This window comes from Neovison vison, chromosome 13 (genome assembly GCF_020171115.1).
Source record: "Neovison vison isolate M4711 chromosome 13, ASM_NN_V1, whole genome shotgun sequence".
Taxonomy (NCBI): Eukaryota; Metazoa; Chordata; class Mammalia; order Carnivora; family Mustelidae; genus Neogale; species Neogale vison.
The window spans coordinates 86696529-86720155 of record NC_058103.1 but is presented as its reverse complement, the minus strand read 5'-3'; the positions used below and the strand labels follow the sequence as shown (position 1 = coordinate 86720155).

At 44.6% G+C, this 23627-nt stretch overlaps 2 protein-coding genes across 7 annotated transcripts; one reads left to right on the top strand and one right to left on the bottom strand.

Annotated features, from left to right (window-relative positions):
- Window positions 1–2475: 2475 nt before the first annotated feature.
- CCDC32 (coiled-coil domain containing 32) lies at window positions 2476–12681 on the bottom strand. 5 transcript variants are annotated; one of them, XM_044230216.1, is made up of 4 exons: window positions 12531–12681; window positions 10987–11242; window positions 5887–6043; window positions 2476–3128 (listed from the first exon to the last, which is right to left on the bottom strand). In XM_044230216.1, the coding sequence occupies exons 2-4, from the start codon at window positions 11228–11230 to the stop codon at window positions 2990–2992; spliced, it is 540 nt and encodes a 179-aa protein (XP_044086151.1). In that variant the 5' UTR covers window positions 11231–11242; window positions 12531–12681; the 3' UTR covers window positions 2476–2989. The 5 variants fall into 5 exon arrangements, with proteins under 5 accessions (XP_044086151.1, XP_044086152.1, XP_044086150.1 ...); XM_044230217.1 differs by having other exon boundaries at window positions 10987–11237; XM_044230215.1 differs by having other exon boundaries at window positions 12640–12681.
- A 3271-nt stretch (window positions 12682–15952) lies between these two features.
- RPUSD2 (RNA pseudouridine synthase domain containing 2) lies at window positions 15953–20364 on the top strand. 2 transcript variants are annotated; one of them, XM_044231039.1, is made up of 3 exons: window positions 15953–16552; window positions 18169–18465; window positions 19420–20364. In XM_044231039.1, exons 1-3 carry the CDS (start codon window positions 15953–15955, stop codon window positions 20152–20154), a joined length of 1632 nt encoding a protein of 543 aa, XP_044086974.1. In that variant the 3' UTR covers window positions 20155–20364. The 2 variants fall into 2 exon arrangements, with proteins under 2 accessions (XP_044086974.1, XP_044086973.1); XM_044231038.1 differs by having other exon boundaries at window positions 15953–16579.
- The last annotated feature ends 3263 nt before the right edge of the window (window positions 20365–23627 follow it).

The following is a 23627-nucleotide window of genomic DNA, read 5'->3' as shown; positions in this document are numbered from 1 at the left end:
ACCGTGCAGGGGCTCAACAAATATGGCCTAGGCAAATGAATCTATGCCTTCAGTAACCCACTTCTGGGTTCAAGTACACAGCTCTCCCACACACCGAAGACTGCCATTGCAGTGTCCCATCTTGAATCTTCTAACTCAAGTAGGGCCAAAGCTGGGTGGAGTGTCTTGGAATTTTCAGGAAAATGTCTGCTTCCTGTGGCTGCAGCTTTTCTCAACCTTGGGGAATGACTCCAAGGCAGGGCCAGGGAGTGGCTTCAGGGTGTTTCCTCCAGTGATAGTCCTGGTGGGCAGGCCTGCCTGGGAGGGACACAGCTTGGCAACAGCTGGTGGGTTGTTTCTTTACTTTCTGTGCCTACATCCAGAGCCTATTTCTGGAACAGGACTGGACACAAGTCTGTGCTATTCCAGCACCGATCTTACCAACCCCTGGGTGATGAGCACCATGTGCCAAGAGAGAACAGTGGTGGTCACCCGTCACTTAGTTTATCTCCCTGGCTCTAACCCAGACTTCTTTGGGTATACGAAATCATTTCTGCTTTGCCCTACTGGTAATTGTCCTTACTTGGCTCTAAGGGTTAGCATTAAATATTGCTCTGTTTGCTGTGTTTCACTTGGGGTAATAAGAAAAGCCCTCTCAACTCAAATTTTACTGATTTGGGAAAGTGCTAACTGGAGCTCCTTTGGAATTGCCGGGGTCAAAGGAAATGAATCAGCATTTCTGGTCAATACAATTTTTCCTATGGTTAGTCCAATTTCTAAAAGGGAAATGAACACAAAGAGGTCATTTGACTTATTTGTATCACACGGTAAACCACAAGGCAGTAAAGATAGCACTCAAGACTCGGATTCAAGTTTAGTACCATTTCAATAGCTAAGTTAAGTCTGTATTATAGTAAGTCAGTTTGGGGAGCTAATATCAAATTTTTTTTTTTGGTAAATGGTGCTTCACTTTTTTTGAGAACCATCACCGGGCACCTGGTGGCTCAGCTGGTTAAGCATCTGGCTCTAAATTTCAGCTCAGATCTTGATCTCAGGACCTTGGGTTCAAGCCCCAAGCTCGGCATGGAGCCTGCTCCCCCATCCCCCAAAAAAGCGATCACTTAGGTTGTCACTTCTAAGCCAATCAGAAATCAGAATTGCAACTCACTGGACTCCCTTCTGTGGCAGTCTGCCTCTACTAAAAAGATAGGTGAGCAGGGAGCCTTAGATCTGGGAACTTTGTCCCATACCCCACACAGGTTTTCACATGGGGCTAAAACCCTTCCAGTCCCAAAGTACCTTTTCGGTTCCTCTAACTCAATTCTCCACCTTCTCACACTAATATGTGTTTCCTAGGTAGAAAATGGGAGGTAGGGAAAAGGCAAAGCTAGAATCTCACCTGAATTACAGAAACACTATTTTCTGGTATGGATACATTCTCTGTCTGATGATGGGCTGCTCTTCAGAAAGGGTTTTGAGACCTTACCTCTTTTTCTCTTAAAAACAATTGAGAAGAGAGTAATTTTTGTTTATCATGCAGGGAGAAGAAAACTCAGTCTTTAAAAAAAAAAATCTATCCATCCACCTGAAAGCCATCAGATGGCCCTGTAGGAAGAGTGTGGTCTAGCACCTGAACCCCGGGCGGGGATGGCAACCTGCAAGTCCAGGGCCAGGTGACTGTCAGTGTCTGGCTTCCTCAAAGTGTCTGGGGAACACAAAGGGTCACTCTCTATGTCAAAGGAATCCTACTATTAAAAAGCAGGAGGAATAAAACTAAGACAATCAATTAAAAAAAAAGAATATATCTCCCCAAATTTATATAATTCAGCAAGTTTGTCAAACTACCTGGTTGATTCCTGTCCTTTCAAAGCAAATACTTGATTTAGATATGGGCACGTGTTCTCTGCAGATTTGGGGGTTGTCCTGCTTGTCATTAGGGACTTGAAACCTATTACCCAGGAAGAAGCTCCATGGAGCCACAGCCACAGAATCCTGGCCACAGAATCCCACCCTCAGAGCACCAAGGTCTGCCTTGTCGGAGGATGCATGTTAAAAATAGAAGGCTGGCAAAGGTAATCTGCTCTCTTACATCATCGTTCACTTGTCTTTACCTCCCCACTGCCTGGGAGCATCTCTCTAGGTGGGGGAAGCAGGTCGAGAGAACCACACACACGACTATTCTCATGCGGAAAGTTTTATACGGACAACACAGGCTAAACAAGACCACTATAAAGGAGGGAAACACAGGCTCAGTCAGGAAAACGGACTGCCACAAGTGAGCTTGGAACTATTCAGGAGTGGTGTCAAATACCAACAACATATTTATAAGTCTAATTTGAAGCCTGGCCCTTTTTAAGTGCAAGAGGAAGTTAGGGGAGAAACCATGCATGAAATCAAAAATAGACACGTACACACAAACACCTAAGTTTTCACACTTTTGCCCATTTTCTCCACAAAGAACAAACCAGACCCGAGAAAAGTGAAAAGCGCAGCCTCTTTTCCTCAAGTCCCTATATTTATTACAAACTTTGAGAAGCCCCACGTGGGCTGTGGTTCCCAAGGAGGCAGACTTGATTCTCCTTGGCCCCACTCACCCCTGACAGTTAACCAAGGGAATGCTCAGAATGCAGGCAGGAACATCCAGAAGAGGGAAGAAAAAATATGGCTTACTTAGCTTATATATTAAACCCAAGGGTATTGGTTTCTCCAAGTACTTTCATACTTGCTGCTTCGCTAGAGTCTTAGTGGACTTCTCACCTGCATCGACAGAGCTCAGGCAAGCTGTGAGACCCAGAGGAAAGCAGTATGTTGATCCAGCATGCACTGGGGCGGTCACTTTATCCGACAGTCACACACGCCAGCCCCAAGTCCTTGGGGGCCCACAGCTGTTTGCTTTGTTGAGTGGGAGGGTGGGCTTCCCCCCCTCCCTAGATTTCTCCTTGCTGCTCCACCGAGCTCTCTGCTGTTCCCTCTGGACCCAAGACAGCTGCTCAGTGTGTGTGTGTGTAACTTATTGTTCCGCTGCTGCTGGCTTGTCCCCAGCCGCTGGCTTCTCAACCTGGGACTCTGGAGGAATCAGATACTGGACCTCCTCTGTACTGATGGCTACTTTATCTGGCTGGAGCCACCTCTTGAAATGTTCCAAGGTGCTAGGAGAGAGCAGGAGGATAGGGCGGCTGCGTCAGACCCGGCTGATTAATTACTTAATGATTATCTCAGTTACTCAAATGCTGCCTTCCCGCCCACCAACAATTTCTTTCTACAATTGTTTTTCACTGCTAAGAGGGGACGGGGGGGGGGGGGGGGGGGAGATGGATGACGATACCCCTCTGACAGCTGTGCATCCTGGCAGCTCAGCGGCATAATTTACCCCCTAGTGGGCACTGGCTATAAGCAGCACCAGGCCCCCTTCAAATGCACAGCCTCTGAAGGCCTGGCAAGAACAGCTGGAGAAGAGCTTATGCCTCCGTCCTGTCTTTTTTCCCTTAAAACCAGAGAGGGAATTGTCCAAGGGAGGAAACATTTAAATAAATGCCAAATTATTAGCGAGCATCTTGAAATCTCCCATACCTGAGGCACTCTGAGTCCATTATACTTAAAGCAGTTAGCTGCACAAAGCATCATTTTTGTGGGGATTTCTTGTTTGTTTACTTCATCCTATAGCAAGTCCCCAAGATAAAAACATCTGCATTGCAATTTCTCCCACAGAGAAATAGCCACTGTGCCAGAGGGCTCTTTTTGGGTTTGGATCTGTGAGGAGGGGGGGAAGGGTCCCCTCTCGCCTTCCTAAAGTACCCAAGACCCTCCACTCTAATGCTTACGAGATAAACATAGTAAACTATAAATGATGACAAATAATGGAAACCTTATTCTATGCTCTTCAGCAGCCCAAAGTCTTAATCCAACAGGTCAAGCCATCACCAGCTGGTTTCAGACAACTAAAATGGCAGAATCGTGTGATAGGAGGATTTCTCAGCCCATTACTCCTTGCCAAAGGCATGGCCATGAGGAGAGTCACCTACCTGTGGCCTTCACATATGTGAAGAATCACAAGGTTCTACTACAAGATGGCCTCTGTTTAAAAAATAAACTTTGAAATCTACAAATAAATGCCTATCTACTGTTTCTGATGCACTTGTTCTAACACTCATAGAAAGAAGTGTTCCTACAGACAGCGGCTCAGGGGAACGGATGCCCACAGCTCAGGGGCCCAGGGCACTCCAGGAGCATTTCATCTTCATCTCCCATGCTTTTCACAGAATTGTTTCAGTTGCTTCTACAGAAAAGGGAACATCTTCGCATCATTGTAAGGTATTGACAGACACACAGAAACATTAACTCGAGCCTTGGTGCTGATCTGCTTTCAAAAGAATAATTCCTACTTGAGAATTGTGCAGGAGCAAATTTTGTCTTTTTTTCTCAGAACTGGAAAGGAGGCAAACATTCAAGGAGAGAGAGAATAGAATACCAAATGATCGATGGGTTGGGAATGTGTACATCTTCAAGTCTCTTGTGTTTGGTGGAGTTTAAGGCCCAGTTGAGTCTTCAGAGACAGAAAAGAGCAAAATGTGTATGATTTTCTGAACCCTCAGAAGGTAGGTAGTTGGGCTGACTTTAGATGCCACATTAATTTCTGAAGAATCTGGGGGCACAATGATGCAGTATTTAAGACAATGTAAGTGAAAATGCTCTGTATGTTGAAAAGTAAAATGTAACTATCAAGTTTTATTCACCTACAGTCCCCGACTTCAGCAGCTGTTTTATCTGACATCATGGGACTTAATGTTAAGTCAGTGTTAACGATGTGTTGCAAACTTAGGTGATGTTTCCCTAAGACCTTTTGTTAACATTCAGGCTTTTACTTCCCTCACCAATTTTTTATTCTGAATAATTTCTTACTGAACTTTAAAAGTCCAGTAGGACTAACACTCATGGCTAACATTTACATTGTACTTACCAGGTGCCCGGTCTGTTCTAAGCACTTGAGACACTGTTACTCCTTTAACACTCCCAACAGCATGATGAGGGAAGAGCTACTATTCCCGCTTTACAGAGCAGGAAACTGAGGCACACCCAGGTTACTTTCTCAAGAACATACAACCAGGAAGTGGCAGAGCCTCTTTCTCAGGTGTCGAGCACTGTTCCTCTCTTTGCGACAGAAAGCCCTCTCCTCCTCTCTGCATTCAGCCCATCTGCAGATACTCCTCAAGTCCTACCTTCTTCTCTGGCACAAACACCAGAGCCCACAGGGAGCTCAAGAGTCTCTCAACTCCCAAAGCATGTTCTGTCACTTCAACTCACCCGGCTCTTTTCTTATGCTGCCTTATTTTGTTAAGTATGTCTTTATAAAAATTTGTTGTCTCTCCCCAAATAGTTGTGGGGACCAAAAAAAAAAAAATGGGGGAGGGATACTAAAACTTCCTTACATCTCCCTGCCACCCCAGCACCCTCAGCCCCATAACGTCATGAGTAGTGCCTTCACACAGTAGATGCTTAAGAAATTAATTCATTTAGTCTACACTAATTTGAATGCCTGCGATATGACAGGAACTCTCTAAGGCGATGGCGAGTCAGGTAAGACACAGTTCCAGTTGTTGATTGTTACAACTTTCTTAAGCATGCTGTGTACTTAGGAATGAAGACCGTGCTTTCTCCTCAATTCTGTTCAATCTGTGATCTAGATATAGGCGGAGTATTTACTCTTTTGCAAAAATAATAATTATCAACACCTGCTCCTGGACTAAGCAAATAGAGCATCCGTCAAAAGGACGATTTTGAGCTTAGAAAAGCTGATATTGATATCAACCAGTATCTGGACTCAAATGTCACTCTCCCCGAATTGTTTAGAGAAACAGAAATGTCCCCAATGCAATGCTGTCACCTGGAACTGGACTGAGAACCAATTACCTCTCATCAGAATCAAGTCCATCCACAAAGAATTCTGATGCTAACTTCTCCTGCAGGAACCGATCCCAGCATTCCTTCTTGGCTTGGGCCAAGGTTCGAAGCATGTCCTTGGAAGTCACTTCCTGATTTAAACCTTTGATTCTTTTCAGCTTCTTCTCTAAAGAGAAGAGGAGAAAGCAGCTTAACAAGGAAAGTGAATACGAAATAAAACTAAATCTGAAAGGCAAGGTGACAGGGGCATCTGGGTGGTTCAGACGGTTAAGTGTCTGCCTTCAGCTTAGGTAGTGATCTCCAGGTCTTGGGATCAAGCCCCAAGTCAGGCTCCCAGCTCAGCAGGGAGTCTGTATCTCCCTCTCCCTCTGCCTCTGCCTCTCCCCTTGCTTGTACTCTGTCTCTCTCTCTCTCTCTCTAATGAATAAATAAAATCTTAAAAAAAAAAAATAAAATGCAAGGTGACAACTTAAAATTTCTCTCACTAATGAGTACATCCACACTCCCTGCAAAAGAGCCCATTTTTTTTAAGGACAGGTAAAGGGAAATATACATTTTTCTTTTTCCTTCACCATGTCTTAATTCTGTATTGTATTAAATACATTTTTAAACCCAGAAAGGAAAAAGGCCATAGGCTTTCATAAATAAATCAATGGCACGTTTTCTTTGAAATCGCAGAAGCCAGCAGGTATCTCTCCAAGGCATTACTTGTTTTCCCTGGCTTGACATGTGTCAACTCCTTGAAAATAGTCTCTCTGAGGAGTTAATGGTTTTTCTTTCTCTTATAATGACAAGAAGTAGTTTCCAAATCTCATGAGAAAGAATTAGAGAAAATGATGAAAGATCCAATGGTTCATTACACACTAAAATTGACTTGATGAGAACTCAATAAGAAAAGACCTTTAAAATCTCTATCAGTGATTAAATTCTTGATTAAAGAAGGCAATCTCCCAACATTTCTAAAAGTTACTCAACTTGTGGCCTGGATGTTGGAACCTAATAAAAACAAACATCTTGCAATCCCAGTGAGAGTGGTCTACATGGCTTCCTGATGATAGATGTTTAATTACTCGCCTTTGCATTTTAAGTGTAATTTAGGAACAACTAAAGGATAGAAGGAAGGGGATCACCATTTGCCTTCTCCTTTAATGTAGTCTTGCCGTCAATGATAATGAATGGGTAAATGATGGCCTTTTGGAAGGGCGGGGGGAATATCAAGCCCAGACCCAACTGAAACTTTATGATTTGCAATTCTGTTTTCATTGCTAAACAAGCCACATCAGTTAGCACCCACATATCAAAACAGAAAGTGCCTTTAGTTGCTGCAAGTTACCACTAGGAGCTCACCCATGCAAAAAAATCTGTACTTGATAAATGTTAAATATTTGAGTTTTTGCCTTCTTGAGGATGTGAAAAGAATTACATGGATCTTACATTGAGCTGGCTAAGTTTGTTTTTTTTTTCCAATTTATTTATTTTCAGAAAAACAGTATTCATTATTTTTTCACCACACCCAGTGCTCCATGCAAGCTGTGCCCTCTATAATACCCACCACCTGGTACCCCAACCTCCCACCCCCCCGCCACTTCAAACCCCTCAGATTGTTTTTCAGAGTCCATAGTCTCTCATGGTTCAGAGCTGGCTAAGTTTTTAATTGCTGCTCATAGTGGAGTCTTTTTTATTTCTTTTTTTAAAGATTTATTTATTTTCTTGAGAAAGAGCATACATAGGCATGGGGCGGGTAGCAGAAGGAAAGGTAAAGAGAGACCCTCAAGCAGATTCCCTGCCAAGTGCAGAGCCCAATCAGGGGCTCAATCTCATGACCCTGGGGTCATGACCTTGACAAAAATCACGAGTGGAATGCTCAAACTAATCCACCCAGGTGCCCCACATTCTTTTTGATTCAGGTCTACCTGGGAATAAAAACAATCATTTTATTGTCTTGCCTTGGTTCTAAAGGTGGAAGGTACTCTTTGGGGCTTGAAAAAGTCTCCCCTTCCCCCAACATGGGGCGCCTGGGTGGCTCAGTGGGTTAAAGCCTCTGCCTTCGGCTCAGATCATGGTCCCAGGGTCCTGGGAGCAAGCCCCGCATCGGGCACTCCACTCAGCAGGGAGCCTGCTTCTTCCTCTCTCTCTGCCTGCCTCTCTGCCTACTTGTGATCTTTGTCTGTCAAAGAAAAAAAAGAAAAAGTCTTCCCCTCTCTGAGTGTGCTCAGTCCCTAATTAGGTGTGATCTAAATTCTACAGGCAGAAAGAGGCACCCCTGCATACTCCCAGCCTGCCTGCTACTGTCTCCCAGATTCTGTCACATGCAAAGAAATGGCTCTTATCCTTCAGAGAATGAACTTTTTTTTTTCTTAGGATTTTATTTATTTGACAGAGACACAGTGAGAGAGGGAACACAAGCAGGGGGAGTGGAAAAGGGAGAATCAGGCCTCCCGCCGAGCAGGGAGCCTGATGCAGGGCTCGATCCCAGGATTCTGGGATCATAACCTGAGCCGAAGGTAGAGGCTTAACAACTGAGTCACCCAGACACCCTTAGAATGAAAATTTTTCTTAAAGATTTTATTTGAGGGCGCCTGGGTGGCTCAGTGGGTTTAAGCCGCTGCCTTCGGCTCAGGTCATGATCTCAGGGTCCTGGGATCGAGTCCCGCATCGGGCTCTCTGCTCTGCAGGGAGCCTGCTTCCTCCTCTCTCTCTCTCTGCCTGCCTCTCTGCCTACTTGTAATCTCTCTCTGTCAAATAAATAAATAAATAAATAAATCTTTAAAAAAAAAAAAAAAAAAAGATTTTATTTGAAAGGAAGAGAGCACAAGCCTGGGAGTGGCAGGGGGAGAGGGAGGACATGGGGCTTGATCCCAGGACCCCAGGATTAGATCATGACCTGAGCTGAAGGCAGATGCTTTTTTTTTTTTTTAAATTTTTATTTTTTATAAACATATATTTTTATCCCCATGAAGGCAGATGCTTAACTGACTGAGCCACCCAGGTGCCCCCAGAGAATGAAATTTTAATCATCTTTTTTAAAAAAAATTTTTTTTAACATCTTAAAGTAATCTCTACCTCCATGTGGAGCTCAAATTTACAACCCTGAGATCAAGAGCCAGGATCTACTGATTAGGCAGCCAGTTGCCCCTTAATCATCTTCTTAACTGATTTTAGAAAAGATGTGTGGAGTTTTTTTTGTTTTTTGTTTTTTAAAGATGTTTATTTATTTGACAGGCAGGGTTGGAGAGAGCAGACTCCCTGCTGAGCAGAGAGCCAGATGCAGGGCTTGATCCTAGGACCCTGGGATCATGACCGAAGCAGAAGGCAGAGGCTTGAACTCACTGAGCAACCCAGATGCCCTAAGATCTGTGGAGTTTTAACCTTCCGAACCAGTCTTCACCAATCAAATCATCACCAAATCCAAATCCAAGAAAGTTTCTTACAACCCCTGGGCACAGAGTACCAACAAGCCACAGGATCTGGTTCTCCAGCTTTCTTAGACTGTTGCTGCTGCTTCTCCTTATTATCATTAAACAGATATTCTGACTGCCACAGAACAGAATTGTCAACCTCCTTGGCCACAACTGCAAGTATTACTATCCTAACTTTGGTGGCTTCCAGAAAAATTTCACATTACACCTGGATGTTTCTTATTATCCATCATTCCACTTGTATTTTTCCCACATCTTTTTCCTCCAGTACATCATTAACAAAACTCCTTTTGTTTTTCCAAGGTATTTCTTAGAGATCATGTAAACTCTATTCTGATTCTTTCTGCCCTTCCTCAAAAGCTTCTTCCTAAATTGCCTTTCCTTCCTCAAATGATTATTCCCAGGTTTGGTTTTGTGACACATAGATGGGCCTCATGGGTTTTTAATAATAAAAGGATACCACAATTCTAAAGCAATCACTTCCCTAAACTGATACATTTCTTTCCCCTTGCATGGGACAATCTGACTCTCTTTCCTATATTCGGAGTCTCTCTAAATACTAACACTTAAATACTAACACAAGACAGCTATTTGAGGAAATATTTTAAAAATTAAATGACTAAAGAAGAACTAAATGACTAACAAGAGGTAGAATGATTTTATGTCAGCATGCTCCCACTCCAACAATCAATCCATTTAATATTATAGTTTTTTCATACAGTAGTTTTTCAAAATAAGAGTTTCATCAGAAATCCATGTGCAGCTCTGGGGACCTTTTCTTTCAGGATGGCATAATGTTTGACACTTCTGAGTTATCTGAATATATGGGCAACCGATAATAGGCAAGAGGGTTCCATAGGATGCTAAGAAATGAAGCAGAATTCAGATGAAACAGAGGCAGGAGGCAAAAAGACTGTTTAAAGGGATATACAAGGAAAAGGGTGCCCCTGGGGTGCCTGACTAGCTTAGTCAGTAGAGCATGCAACTCTTGATCTCAGGGTTGTACGTTCAAGCCCCACATTGGGTGTAGAGATTACTTAAAAAATAAAATCTTGGGCGCCTGGGTGGCTCAGTGGGTTAAGCCGCTGCCTTCGGCTCAGGTCATGATCTCAGGGTCCTGGGATCGAGTCCCACATCGGGCTCTCTGCTCAGCAGGGGCCTGCTTCCCTTCCCTCTCTCTGCCTGCCTCTCTGCCTACTGTGATCTCTTTCTGTCAAATAAATAAATAAAATCTTTTTAAAAAAAAATAAATAAATAAATAAAATCTTAAAAAAAAAAAAAAAGGTAAAGGGTGCTCCTTCCCAACAGCCAACCCGAAACACCCCCTTAGAATTACATCTAACAAATACATGTGGTGGGGACAAAAAATAATAATAATAGAGGGGCGCCTGGATGGCTTAGTCGGTTAGGTTAAGAGTCTGCCTTTGGCTCAGGTCATGATCTCAGAGATCTGAGCCAAGCCCCAAGTTCCCCACCATGGGCTCTCTGCTCCGCGGGGAGCCGCCTTCTCCCCCTCACCCACCTGTGGCTCTTGTACTCTCTTGCTCTCTCTCAAATAAATAAACTAAAAATCTTTAAAAAAAGAATAGAAACCAGGTGATGAAACTGAACTTCCACATGTCAACATGCTTCCTTAAAACCACCGACTTCTGATTAAAAAAAAACAAAAAAACAAAGTCATCTAACTTACCTAGAGTTGCTAAATACGCTTCTGAATCCTGCAAGGGAGCCCAAGGCTTTGTAGCCGGCTGAACAGCAAACTCTGGGGCCTCCCTTTGGCCTGTGCCTGCAGGGTAAGAATCCATAAAGGAGTCTGAGAAAGCATTGCTGGCACCATCTTCTTGGTCAGGATTTGGTAGACAGGAACAGATTTCAGCCCAAAGATCAGGGCCAGATCTTGTGGCTGTAGAGTCAATGTTCTCAAACATTTTCATTTGGAATCTGAGCTGAAAAACATGAAGGACTGGCTTTAAGGATATATTATAAGTATGCAGTACTCAGATATTTGTTCACCCAGCGAAAGAAGGTTATAGGCTTCTAAGAAGTTTCTCTAAACTTAAAATGTCTTTTATTAGATTCCTATGTTGCAAATATAAAGATGACAAAAGGGTAATCTGATTCCTCTTCTGGCTCTGCACTCAAGTTGTTTTCATAACGAAGTTTCTTTTTCAAAATGAAATGCCTACAAGTCAGACACAAAAGGACAAATAATGAATGATTCCACTTAAATGAAGTACCTACAGTCAAATTCATAGAGTTGTAAAATAGAATGGTGGTTGCCAGGGGTTTGGCAGAGGAGGGTATGGGAGTTACTTTTTCATGGGTACAGAGTTTAGTTTGGGAAGTTCTAGAGATGGATGATCGAGATGGTTGCACAACCAAATGTGTCACTGAACTGCACATCTAAATATGGTTAAAATGGCAATTTTATGTTATATAATTCATCACACACACACACACACTTCTAAGACATTCCCAGTGGAGACAACCATGCTGCACTTCTTTCCAAAGATCTCCATCCTGTCCTAAGCCAATTAAATTCTGTTTTCAATAGGACACAGACTAAAGGCCTTGCAGAGTTCCAAATACACGAGGATAATAAAAATGCTTCTTGGTGAAAACTGTAAGAAATGTCATAAGCAAAACTCCATCTGCTCATTACATGTAGAAAAGCTGGACTATATACCTTATTCTTATTTTATAAGTTCTTATTTTAATAGGCAGAAACACTGGAAGAGACATTTCCATCAGTTTACAATGAAGGAACTGAGGATCAGAAGGGTAACTAGTCAAGGGTCCCTTGCTGATATATGGTGATTCCTTGACTGGAAACCAGACCTGTGCCACTCCAAAATCCACGTTCTTATCCAATACCACACCGCCTGGGGCTTTCAAAATTATCTAGTCTTAACAAAATGGTTGACACCTTCTTTTCAGGAGGACCTTTTAGATTAGGAAGGCTGCCTGAGGGAAGGTCTGAATAATTCCAGGAGTGACAGTTCAGGCAAAGCAGGCGCCAAGAAGAGGGGACAAATAAGTCACAGCAGCCCTGGAAGAACTGATGCCAGGGTCCACGATAAACCTCCATCCCCACCCCGAAGTCGTTTGAACCCACCCAAACCAAAACTTTCCTCGCACCGGGGCCCGGGTCCTTTCTCCCTCCTCCCTAGGAAGTCCAGTACGGCGCAGGGAATCCTGGCGTTCAGACCCGGGGCTCAGTCATTCTGGACTCACAATCTGGCTGGAGGGGAGAAGTCAGACCCCGAGGTCCCTCCGTGGTATCCTGGGATGGGCCTGGGGCCGAGGATCTAAAACGCTGGGCACCTTGACCCTCTTCACCTACCACAAACGCGTGCCCACCAGCTCACAAACGCTCGGCTGAGTTCCGGCGCCGAAGGGTAGGAAGAAATAGGGGGGCGGAGTCTCCGAGTGACGGACCCCGGGAATCCTCCAACCACCGCCCAACCTGGCGATGTTCTGTGCGTGGATTGGCTCACAGGAGCTCGGCCGGGTAAGGAAGTGAGGAACAGAGTGAGAAAAAGAGGTAGGCGGGACTTGTCGCGGGGATACAGTGGAGTCACAAGCCTCGGCCCCCACCTTCTCTGAGACAGGTTCCACTAGCGTCTTACCTGAGCGTTCCTCGCCCGGAGACCGAGCCTTCGGGCCATCCTCTTCTCGGAGAGGGAAGCCCAGTTGCCCAGGTCTTTGAGTTTTCTTGGTTACCTGAGCAAATTCACCTCGGGAATCCTCTGGGTTGGTGTTTTGTTTCTGAAAATTTCATCCCTTTACTACCCAAATTAGAGCACTCCGGCGGCTCGAATGGGGAAGGAGGAGATTACTTTCCTTAGTCTTACAGGAGACCCAGGTCCCATTAGCCAAGTTAGGCTTTCTTTTATTCATTTAGTCAATAGACACCGAGCACCACCTGCTCTGTTCTAAGACTTGTGTTAAGCGGTAATTCAAGACCGGTAAGAGTTTGTATGGGTCCCAGAGTCTTCACAGCTAAATGTAGGAAGGTGCACCATAGGGGTAGACAATTTTCCAAATAACAGAAAAGAGTTATATTAGATATGACAGAAGTGTGGCCAGTGTACATAAAGGAGAGAATGATAAGGGAGTATGTCAGATTTTTTAAAGAAGATGACTTTTGGGGTGCCTGGGTGGCCCTGTCATTTAAGTGTATAACTTGATCTCAGCTCAGATCTTGATCTCAGGGTTGTGAGTTTGAGCCCTGCTTTGGGCTCCACACTGGGGGAAAAAAAATAGAAGAAGATGGAGATGTCTTTTTTATATCTTTCAGAGCTTAACATTTCCCTAAGATGCAACCCTTCCTCCCCCACTCTCCACCTCCAGTTTCCAGGCCAGTTACTCTCTCCCAGAGAAACATGTGACCAAAGGCATTAGCCAACCATCAGTAGACATAACTTGACTGAGGCTATAGCCAGCCTTTAGATGTATCCAAAGCCAATCAGCGTAGTTATGCTAAGTAACTATCACCATGTAAAAGGGAACTCTGAGGAACTCTGCTGTTCATATTTATAACCATCCTTCACCATCCTTAGCATATGCAAACAGAAGGAAGTGGAAAGCAAGAAGATTAGAAAGCAAAGGAGCAAATAATAGGCAAGATTTTTTCAGGGTTTATTCATAGGAAATAAGTAGGTAGTTGGGGGACAAGTCTATGAATGAGAGATTCCCCAGAGTCCTCCAACTGCCACTGGAACTGGAGTCATGAATCTGGCAGCATCTGATTCATAGAAATCATAGGTTTACAGGTGTTTCATCAAGCTACTCTATGACCTTTAAACTCATGCCCTTTTCTCTGATAATCTGCTCACCAAACTCTTGATTACAAATGTAGCCTCTCAAATATCTTGAACAAGGATGAGTGTGTCTTGGATGCATGGGTGGCACATTCAGTTAAGCATCTGCCTTCGGCTCAGGTCATGATCTCAGGGTCCTGGGATTGAGCCCCATGTCCAACTCTCTGCTCAGCAGGGAGTCTGCTTCTCCCTCTTCCTCTATGTTTAAAGGCATTGGGGGATTTCCTGAGTCCCTTGGTGAGGTTTAGACACTGTTCCTGCTGTATATACATAGATACTGCAGCTGGCATTGCTGACTGACCACTGGACCCAAGAATCTCCTCTACTGTTAGCTCTCCGAATCAGATGTTTCCAATGCTATCTTGTCACACACGGGCTTTACACTGTGCCTGTTTCCTCACTGTGTGCCTCTGAACTCATGGCCCTGACTGATCAATGGAGCTCAGGTGATGAACGCCCAGGCTGTAAGGGAATCTGAGAAGTCCAGTTTCTGGTTTCCACATCTTATAATGTGGGAAATCCCTCACACAAAAGAAAAGTGTTAAGAAGATGCTGGATATCCCCCCAAAATGACAAATGACTACTCTACATGGTCTGTACCAGTGCTTCTCGAATGTTAATATACAGACATAACATCTGAAGATATTGTTAAAATGCAGATTCTCATTCAGTAGTTCAGGAGGAAGGAAGGAACAAGATTCTGCAGTTCTAGCAAGTTTCCAGGTGTTTCCCATGTTGCTAATCCAGAGACTGCATTTTGAGGAGCAAGGCTTTATACAATCCCACAAGGACTTCTTCTCTAGAATATCTTTCAATATCTCATTCCTTGTCTGTGCTTCAGACACATTAGGAAAAACATTCTTTAAAAAAAAAAAAAAAAAACTTTAGGGGTGCCTGGGTGGCTCAGTAGGTTAAGCCTCTGCCTTCGGCTCAGGTCGTGATCCCAGGGTCCTAGGATCGAGCCCCGCATCGGGCTCTCTGCTCTGCAGGGAGCTTGCTTCCTCCTCTCTCTCTGCCTGCCTCTCTGCCTACTTGTGATCTCTGTCAGATAAATAAAGAAAAAATCTTTAAAAAAAAAACTTTATTGAAATAGAATTCACATTCCATACAATTCACCCTCTTGTCATGTAACTGGTTCACAGAGGCCTGTCTTCTCTTGATTTGGCTGTTTCTGAACCTGTTCTCCAGCTCTTTTTTTTTTTTTTTTCCCAGCTCTCTTTATTTTATGAGGCACTAATACCCTTTCAGTAATTGCCTCTCTGATTAAGTTAACCAGAGTTGATTTTGTATTTTGCATTTAAGAACGCTGACAAATACTTCTGATCCACTTGCCGTTTTAACCGGACAGGAGCATATGAAAGGCAAATGGGAGCTTTCTAATCCTTCTCAGAAAGGATATATGTGAAGACATTTCTTCTGGGCTGTGCATGTTTAGATACACATATAATAGCTTTATTGAGTTATAAGTCACTATAATATTCACCCTTTAAATTATATAACACCGCCCTTCTTAGTATACTGAGTTCAGCAATCCTCATTCTGATTTGTTTTGAATAAAACTCCTTTCATTTTCCAGATCCAAAGGACTTTGGGCGTTATCTACATGGAATCTACACTTTTGATGAGTCACTCTCATAGCCTCCCCACTAAACTGACTCCTATATTCACTCTCACTGCTTCTCAACCGGCAACTAAACACGTTCTACCCCAGTCATTCAACTCCCTCCGTCACTCCCTCTCTTTTCAGTCCCCGCCTCGACACTGGGCCTCGCTGATTGGCTCGTGCCCGGTGACGTCTTCACATCGCGACCCAGGATCTGGGGCCGGCTTGTCATGTGGCCGGGCGGGTGCCGCTGGCTCCCAGTTCTTCTACAAGGGTACCTCAACCTCGGGCGCCTCACCTCTGCCAGGACTTGGGGTAGTTGTTGGGGTCCGATGGCGGAAACATTCTCGACTGGGGCCGAGGCAGCGAGTGGGCTGAGGGCTCCGGTTCAACAAAACGGAGACGCAGGTGGCGACACAAGGGGTGAGCGGACCTCCGGGAGTCCGAAGCCTGTGGACGCGGGAGTGGAGCCGCCCCAGGAGGTCGGGAAGCCGACCCCAGTGAGCGAGGAGCAGGCCCCGGTTGCCCCTTCGGGTCCAGGCAAGCGTAAGAAGCGACGGGACGCCACCAGGGAGCGCGTCGTGCCACCCCCGAAAAAGCGGCGGTCAGGGGTGAGCTTCAGCGATGAGCATTTTGCAGAGACCAGCTACTACTTCGAAGGCGGCCTGCGCAAAGTACGGCCTTATTACTTTGACTTTCGGACCTACTGCAAGGGCCGCTGGGTGGGCCACAGCTTGCTCCACGTCTTCAGCACCGAATTCCGAGCCCAGCCCCTGGCCTACTATGAGGCCGCAGTCCGGGAAGGGCGCCTGCATCTCAACGAGGAGCGGGTACAGGACCTCAGTATTGTGCTCAAGGTGGAGTCCTGATGGGGCCGACCGGAAGCGGGCGCGAAAAGGGGGCAGGGGTCTTTTCAGAGTTAATAGGGCAAAGATACTGAAGTAAAATCGAGGTAATCCTGAGGCGTTTTCGCTTTCCCTTGGAACACTCTTTTATCTCACTCCTCTTATCCCATCTCCGCAAAAGTAGTCAGCTTCAAAACTCTGCTCATATATCCCCTGCATCCAGGCGGCTTCATTGTTTCCGGGGAACAGAAGTTGAAATTCTTAAAGCTCGTTTTGTGCACTGTCTTGTGGCACTGGCACTGATCGTATGTTGTGCTGTAGATTTTTGTACAATTAGTAATGATCGAGCCTGTCGTTTATGTCTCCTTACTGTGTGCTGGCACAGAGGTAAGCGTTTTAGTACTTAATATTAAATTCTAACGACAGCCGTGTGGGGTAGGTATTGCCACCTCATTTTACCTGTGAGGAAACAAAACTAAGGTAAACTTTAGAGAGGTTAAGTACCTGCCCCAGTGTGACCTCCAAAGCCTGTGTTCTTGTAACTACTACTTATTTATCATAGATCCTGAGACTATGGAATTGGGAAATGTCAGGTAGAGAGACTAGAATTGTCTAGCCCAGTGCTTGACCTTTTCATATTCCATCACAGCTAAGACTTACCGGACACCCTGTCAGTAACACTTTGTTGTGAGGGGAGACAAGGTGATTTCAGCATTTGGGGAATGAGTGGTTTGAATCCCATCTCCCATCTCTGTTTTGAGAAGTACAGGCCTGGCCTAATCCTCACATTTTTCGATGAGGAAACTGAGGCCCAGAGAAGTTAAGTGACATGCAGTGAGCCTGTGGCAAATCCAAGTCTAGAGACCCCATGTTTGGACTTAGAGTTTAGTGTTATTTGTTCAAAGTCACAATATAGAAGTGATGATTTTATGGACCTTTTTCTCCTCCATTTTAGAAAACTTTACCTTTTTTTTTTTTAAGATATTCATTCATTCATTCATTCATTTTAAGAGAGAGACAGAGAGCAGGGGGAGCAGCAAAGGGAGAGGGAGAGAATCCCAAGTAGACTCCCCTCCCAGTAGGGATCCCTAGGTGGGGCTTGATCCCACCACCCCAAGATCATGTCCCCAGCAGAAATCAAGAGCTAGACGCTCAACCGAGTCACTCAGGCACCACAGAAAACTTTATCTTTTTTTTTTTTTAAGGTTTTATTTATTTATTCAACAGACAAGAGATTGCAAGGAGGCAGAGATGCAGGCAGAGAGAGAGGAGGAAGCAGGCTCCCCGCTGAGCAGAGAGTCCAATACGGGGCTCAATCCCAGGACCCTGAGATCATGACCTGAGCCGAAGGCAGAGGCTTTAACCAACTGAGCCACCCAGGTGCCCCAGAAAACTTTATCTTTTAAATGTAACTTTTCCAATGCCTGCCCTCTGCCTGTATGTCTGTGTGTATTTTTATACGATGAATACACTATGCACGCTGTATTTTCTGCTGAAGGATGTACTGTGACCATTCTGTGTCAGTTAGGAACAGGAAGCTGTGTGAGGTTGATGACAGGTTGCTCGGCCCTGTTCTGATGAGTTTCCTGTGTCATTTGCAGGATAATGACTTCTTGAGGAACCGGGTACACAGGCATGAGCCACCAGTCACAGCAGAGCCTGTCCGCCTGCTTGCTGAGAATGAGGATGTGGTGGTTGTAGACAAGCCTTCTTCCATTCCTGTCCACCCTTGTGGCCGGTTCCGACATAACACTGTCATCTTCATCCTGGGCAAGGAGCACCAACTCAAAGAGCTACACCCATTGCATAGGCTCGACCGCCTTACCTCGGGGGTCCTCATGTTTGCCAAGACAGCGGCTGTCTCAGAGAGGATTCATGAGCAAGTTCGGGACCGGCAGGTGAGCTGGGCTTTTGTCTCCTGCATGCCATTTCCTGGGCTCACGAATGCTCTATGTCAAAAGTGTGTCACTGAGTTCTGTTGAAGTGGGCCTTCATGTTATCTGGCCAACCTTCCTATCCTCAGGAAGGTCAGCACTGAAAATACCAAAGACAGGTTATTATTTCTTCTGTTTCTGGTTTGTTTGTTTGTTTGTTTGTTTGTTTTAAAGATTTTATTTATTTATTAGACAGAGAGAAATCACAAGTAGGCAAAGAGACAGGCAGAGAGAGGGGAAACAGCCTCCCTGCTGAGCAGAGAGCCCAATGCCGGGTTTGATCCCAGTACCCTGGGATCGTGACCTGAGCCAACCTGAGCCAAAGGCTGAATCTTAACCCACTGAGCCACCCAGGCGCCCCATCTCTTCCGTTTCAAAAGCTCTTTAGAGAGGCATATACACAGCCTCTGTTGGTAGTTTGCTGTTTGGAAGTTTCAAAGTGCTGACCAGCTGACCAAGGTGTTTTTTATTTTGTTTGTTTTTTTATGCTGAAGGTTATTAAGATTGTGGTGAGAACCTACTTGGTAGAAAGATTCTGGATGAGGCTGAAGAAGCTTTGGTAGAAGAGTTAAATGGTGGTGACTGTGGTCTTAAGACTTGTAGTTCAAGATCTGATTGTGATACAGATAGTGTTTACTATGTACCAGGCTCAGTACAAAGTACATTAGAGTCTAAGTTACTGAATCCTTTTAACAGTCCAGTGAGGTCAGTGCTTTTCTAGTTTTAATGTTTTCTGGACAAGTTAATGGGGTTTGATGAGGCTAAGTATTATATCCAGAATCATGCAACTGGGAAATGGTGGATTGGGGTTTGCATTCTCTTCCATCTGACACTGATGCATTTCTCATCACTGTATTGGGTCTGAACTTCATGAATTTAGGCTTTGTGCTGACTTTATCCCTCTTCCCTCCTATGTAGCTGGAGAAGGAGTACGTGTGCCGGGTAGAGGGGGAGTTCCCCGCTGAGGAAGTGACCTGCAAGGAGCCCATCTTGGTGGTATCTTACAAGGTAGGGGTGTGCCGCGTAGATGCTCGGGGCAAGCCCTGTGAGACAGTGTTCCAGAGACTGAGCTACAACGGCCACTCCAGTGTGGTGCGGTGCCGGCCCCTCACAGGCCGCACTCACCAGATCCGAGTTCACCTCCAGTTCCTGGGCCACCCCATCCTCAATGACCCCATCTACAACTCAGTTGCGTGGGGCCCCTCTCGGGGCCGGGGCGGCTACATTCCCAAGACAGATGAGGAACTGCTTCGCGACCTTGTGGCAGAGCACCAGGCCAAACAGAGCCTGGATGTGCTAGATCTCTGTGAGGGCGATCTGTCCCCAGGACTCATAGGCTCTACAGCTCCCTCCTCAGAGCTGGGCAAGGACCACCTAGGAGAGTTGGCTGCATCTGCCCAGAAGATGGATGGAGCAGTTGAGGCAGCTCCTCAGGTCCTGGACACAATGGCCTTGGCACCAGAAAAGGCAGCTGAAACAGATGTTGTGAATCAAGAGATAGACCCTCTCTGCGAAGAGTGCCGGCTGGTGCGCCAGGACCCCTTGCCCCAGGACCTTGTGATGTTCCTGCATGCTCTGCGCTATAAAGGGCCAGGGTTTGAATACCTTTCACCGATGCCTGCCTGGGCACAGGATGATTGGCAAGAAGACTGAGGTCTATGGCCAATGGGAGGATTGCTTCTTGAATTGGAAGAGGAATGGGCCATGGAGTAGGAGCTGACCTCATGGCCTGGTACTCAGGGTTTCTACAGGAGTGAGGCTGGGCTCTGAAAGGATCTCCTTATACTTGCTACCTCCTTCTTTCCTCTCCCTCTAGCTAGAGTTAAGGAACTTGTTGCCTTGTAAATATATCCTTTTTTCTAACACCTTGTGTGTCGGGTTTTCTTACCTTTTTTTAATTGAGGTAAAATTCACATAATGTACAATTAACCATCTGAAGATACACAGTTTAGTGACATTTAGTACATTCACAAGGTTGTGCAAGCATCACCTCACCTTGGAGGTGAGGTTTTAAAACATTTCCATCACCCAAACCCGTACCCATTAAACAGTCACTCCCCATATCCCCTTCTTCCTAGCTCTAGTGACCATTGATCTACTTTCTGTACGCATTTGCCTATTTTGGACTTTTCATATAAATGGAATCCTATAGTATGTGACCTTTTATGTCTGTCTTCTTTTGCTTAGCATAAGCAAAACTTCTGTCCAATTTATAGCATGTATCAGTACTTTGTTTCTTTCTTTTTTTTTTATGATTTTTATTTATTAAGAGACTATGCACATGCATAAGAGAGCACAAGCAGGGGGAGAGGCAGAGGGAGAAACAGACACCCTGCTGAGCCTGTGAGGCTCTACCCCAGGACCCTCAGCCTAACTGAGTCACCCAGGCTCTCCACTACTTCATTCTTTTTTATGGCAGAATGATACTCCATATGGGTATATCACATTTGTATATCCATCAGTTGATGGACATTTGGGTTGTTTCCACCTTTTGGCTATTGTGAGTAGTGCTGTTATGAACAATCATGTATAAGTTTGTGTTTGAATAGATGTTTTCAGTTCTTTGAGTATATACTAAGGAATGGAAAAGCTAGATCATGTGGTAATTCTATTTTTAATATTTTGAAGAATCACCAAACTGTTTTTCCACAGTGGCTGAGCCATTTTACATTCACAAGGATTTCACTTACTCTATCCTCACCAAGACTTGTTACTTTTCATTGTTTTGATTATAACCATCCTGTGGGAGTGAAGTGTTCTTGCATTGTGGTTTTGATTTTCATTTCCCTGTTCAGCATCATTGCATGTGCTTCCTGGCTATTTTTACATCTTTGGAGAAATGTTTGTTCAAGTCTTTTGTCCATTTTTAAATTGGGCTGTTTGTCTTTTGTTGTTGAGTTATAAGAGTTCTTTATATATTCTGGATATAAGATCCTTATCAGATAAATGATTTTCAAATATTTTCTCCCATTTTGTAAGTTGTCTGTGCATTTTGTTGATAGTGTCCTTTGATTCAGAAGTTTTAATTTCTTTTTTTTAATTGCAGTAAGAACACTTTTTTTTTTTTTTTAAAGATTTTGTTTATTTATTTGACAGACAGAGATCACAAGTAGGTGGAGAGTCAGGCAGAGAGAGAGAGAGGTGGGGAAGCAGGCTCCCTACTGAGCAGAGAGCCCGATGTGAGGCTGGATCCCAGAACCCTGGGATCATGACTTGAGCCAAAGGCAGAGGCTTTAACCCACTGAGCCACCCAGGCACCCGTGCGGTAAGAACACTTAACATGAGATCTTCCCCTTAACAAATTTCTGTGTGTACAGTACTACATAGTTAATTATAGGCACAATGTTTTATAGCAGATCTCTAGAACTTAATCATCTCACGTAACTAAAACTTTATGCCCATTTAATAACAGTTTCCTATTTCCCCCTACCCCCAACTCTCTGCTTCTATGTATTCGCCTGTTTTAGATAATGAGAAAAAAAATTGTTTTCCTTTACTTACTATTCACAGAATACTCTGTACTTCAAACATGTGGAGAGTTTCCCCGAACCACGCAATTCTCCCAACACCAGCTGGGTGCCTACAGTTTAACTAAATTCTGACACTATCTACCTGGAGATAACATCAGATCCCACAGGTTAAGGGCCCAGTCCCACAAGACTGCTCCACATCAGATGCCAGTTGCAGACCCAGGTTGTCACCTGTGCTTCTGACCAACCAGAAATCAGAGGTTCCAACAACCCCCTCCTTGGTTTCAGTTATTTACTAGAATGGCTCACAGAACTTAGGAACAGTTTACTTACTAGATTATTGGTTTATTACAAAGAATATTAAAGGGATGGGGTGCCTGGATGGCTGAGTTGGTTAAGTGTCTGCCTTTGGCTCAGGTGGTCCTAGGATTGAGCCCCGAATCAGGCATCCACTTGGTGGGGAACCTGCCTCTCCCTCTCTCTCTGCTTCTTGCCCCACTTGTGCTCTCTTGCTCTCTCTCAAATGGATAAATAAAATCTTTTAAAAAAAGAAAAGAATATTAAGGAATATGACTGAACTGCCAGATGAGGAGACACACAGGACAAAGTCTTAAACGGTCCTGAGGCGGGGCGCCTGGGTGGCTCAGTGGGTTAAGCCACCGCCTTCAGCTCAGGTCATGATCTCAGGGTCCTGGGATCGAGTCCCACATCAGGCTCTCTGCTCTGTGGGAAGCCTGCTTCCCTCTCTCTCTCTGCCTGCCTCTCTGTCTACTTGTGATCTCTCTCTGTCAAATAAATAAATAAAATCTTTAAAAAAAAAAAAAAGGGTCCTGAGGCATAGAAGCCTCTGACCCTGAAGTGTTGGGGGTGTGCAATCCCCTGGCATGTGAACATCTTGTTCACCAACCCAGAAGCTCTTTGAACTTCGAAAGTCAGTTAGGATTTTTATGGGTGGTTCATTACTTAGGAAATGATTGATTAACCATCATTGGTCACTGGTTATTAAGTTAATCTTCAGTTGCCTAACCACAAGCCCCCCAAGTTGGTAAGTGGGCTGAAACTTCCAACCCTCTTATCAACAGAGTTGGTTCCCCTGGTCAATCAACCCCCATCCTTAAGTGCTTTTCAAAAGTCACCGCGTTAATAAACTCAACTGTGGTTGAAAGGGATGTGTTATAAGTAACAAAAAATACCTTGATCATTCCTGTCACTTAGGAAATCCCTGGGGTCTTAGGAGCTCTGCCAGGAGCATGAATGAAGACCAAATACATATTATAAATCACAGTATCACGACACTACAAGTGGAATCATCCAGTATTTGTCTTTTTGTGATTTCCTCATTTAACTTAGCTTAATGTCCTCAAGGTTCGTCCATGTTGTAGCTTGTGATGGGATCTCTTCCTTTTAAAAGTTGAATAATGGGGCACCTGGGTGGCTCAGTGGGTTAAGCCACTGCCTTTGGCTCAGGTCATGATCTCAGGGTCCTGGGATCGAGTCCCGCATGGGGCTCTCTGCTCAGCAGGGAGCCTGCTTCCTCCTCTCTCTCTCTGCCTGCCTCTCTGCCTACTTGTGATCTCTCTCTCTGTCAAATGGATAAATAAATAAAATCTTTAAAAAAAAAATAAAAGTTGAATAATATACCACATTTTGCTTATC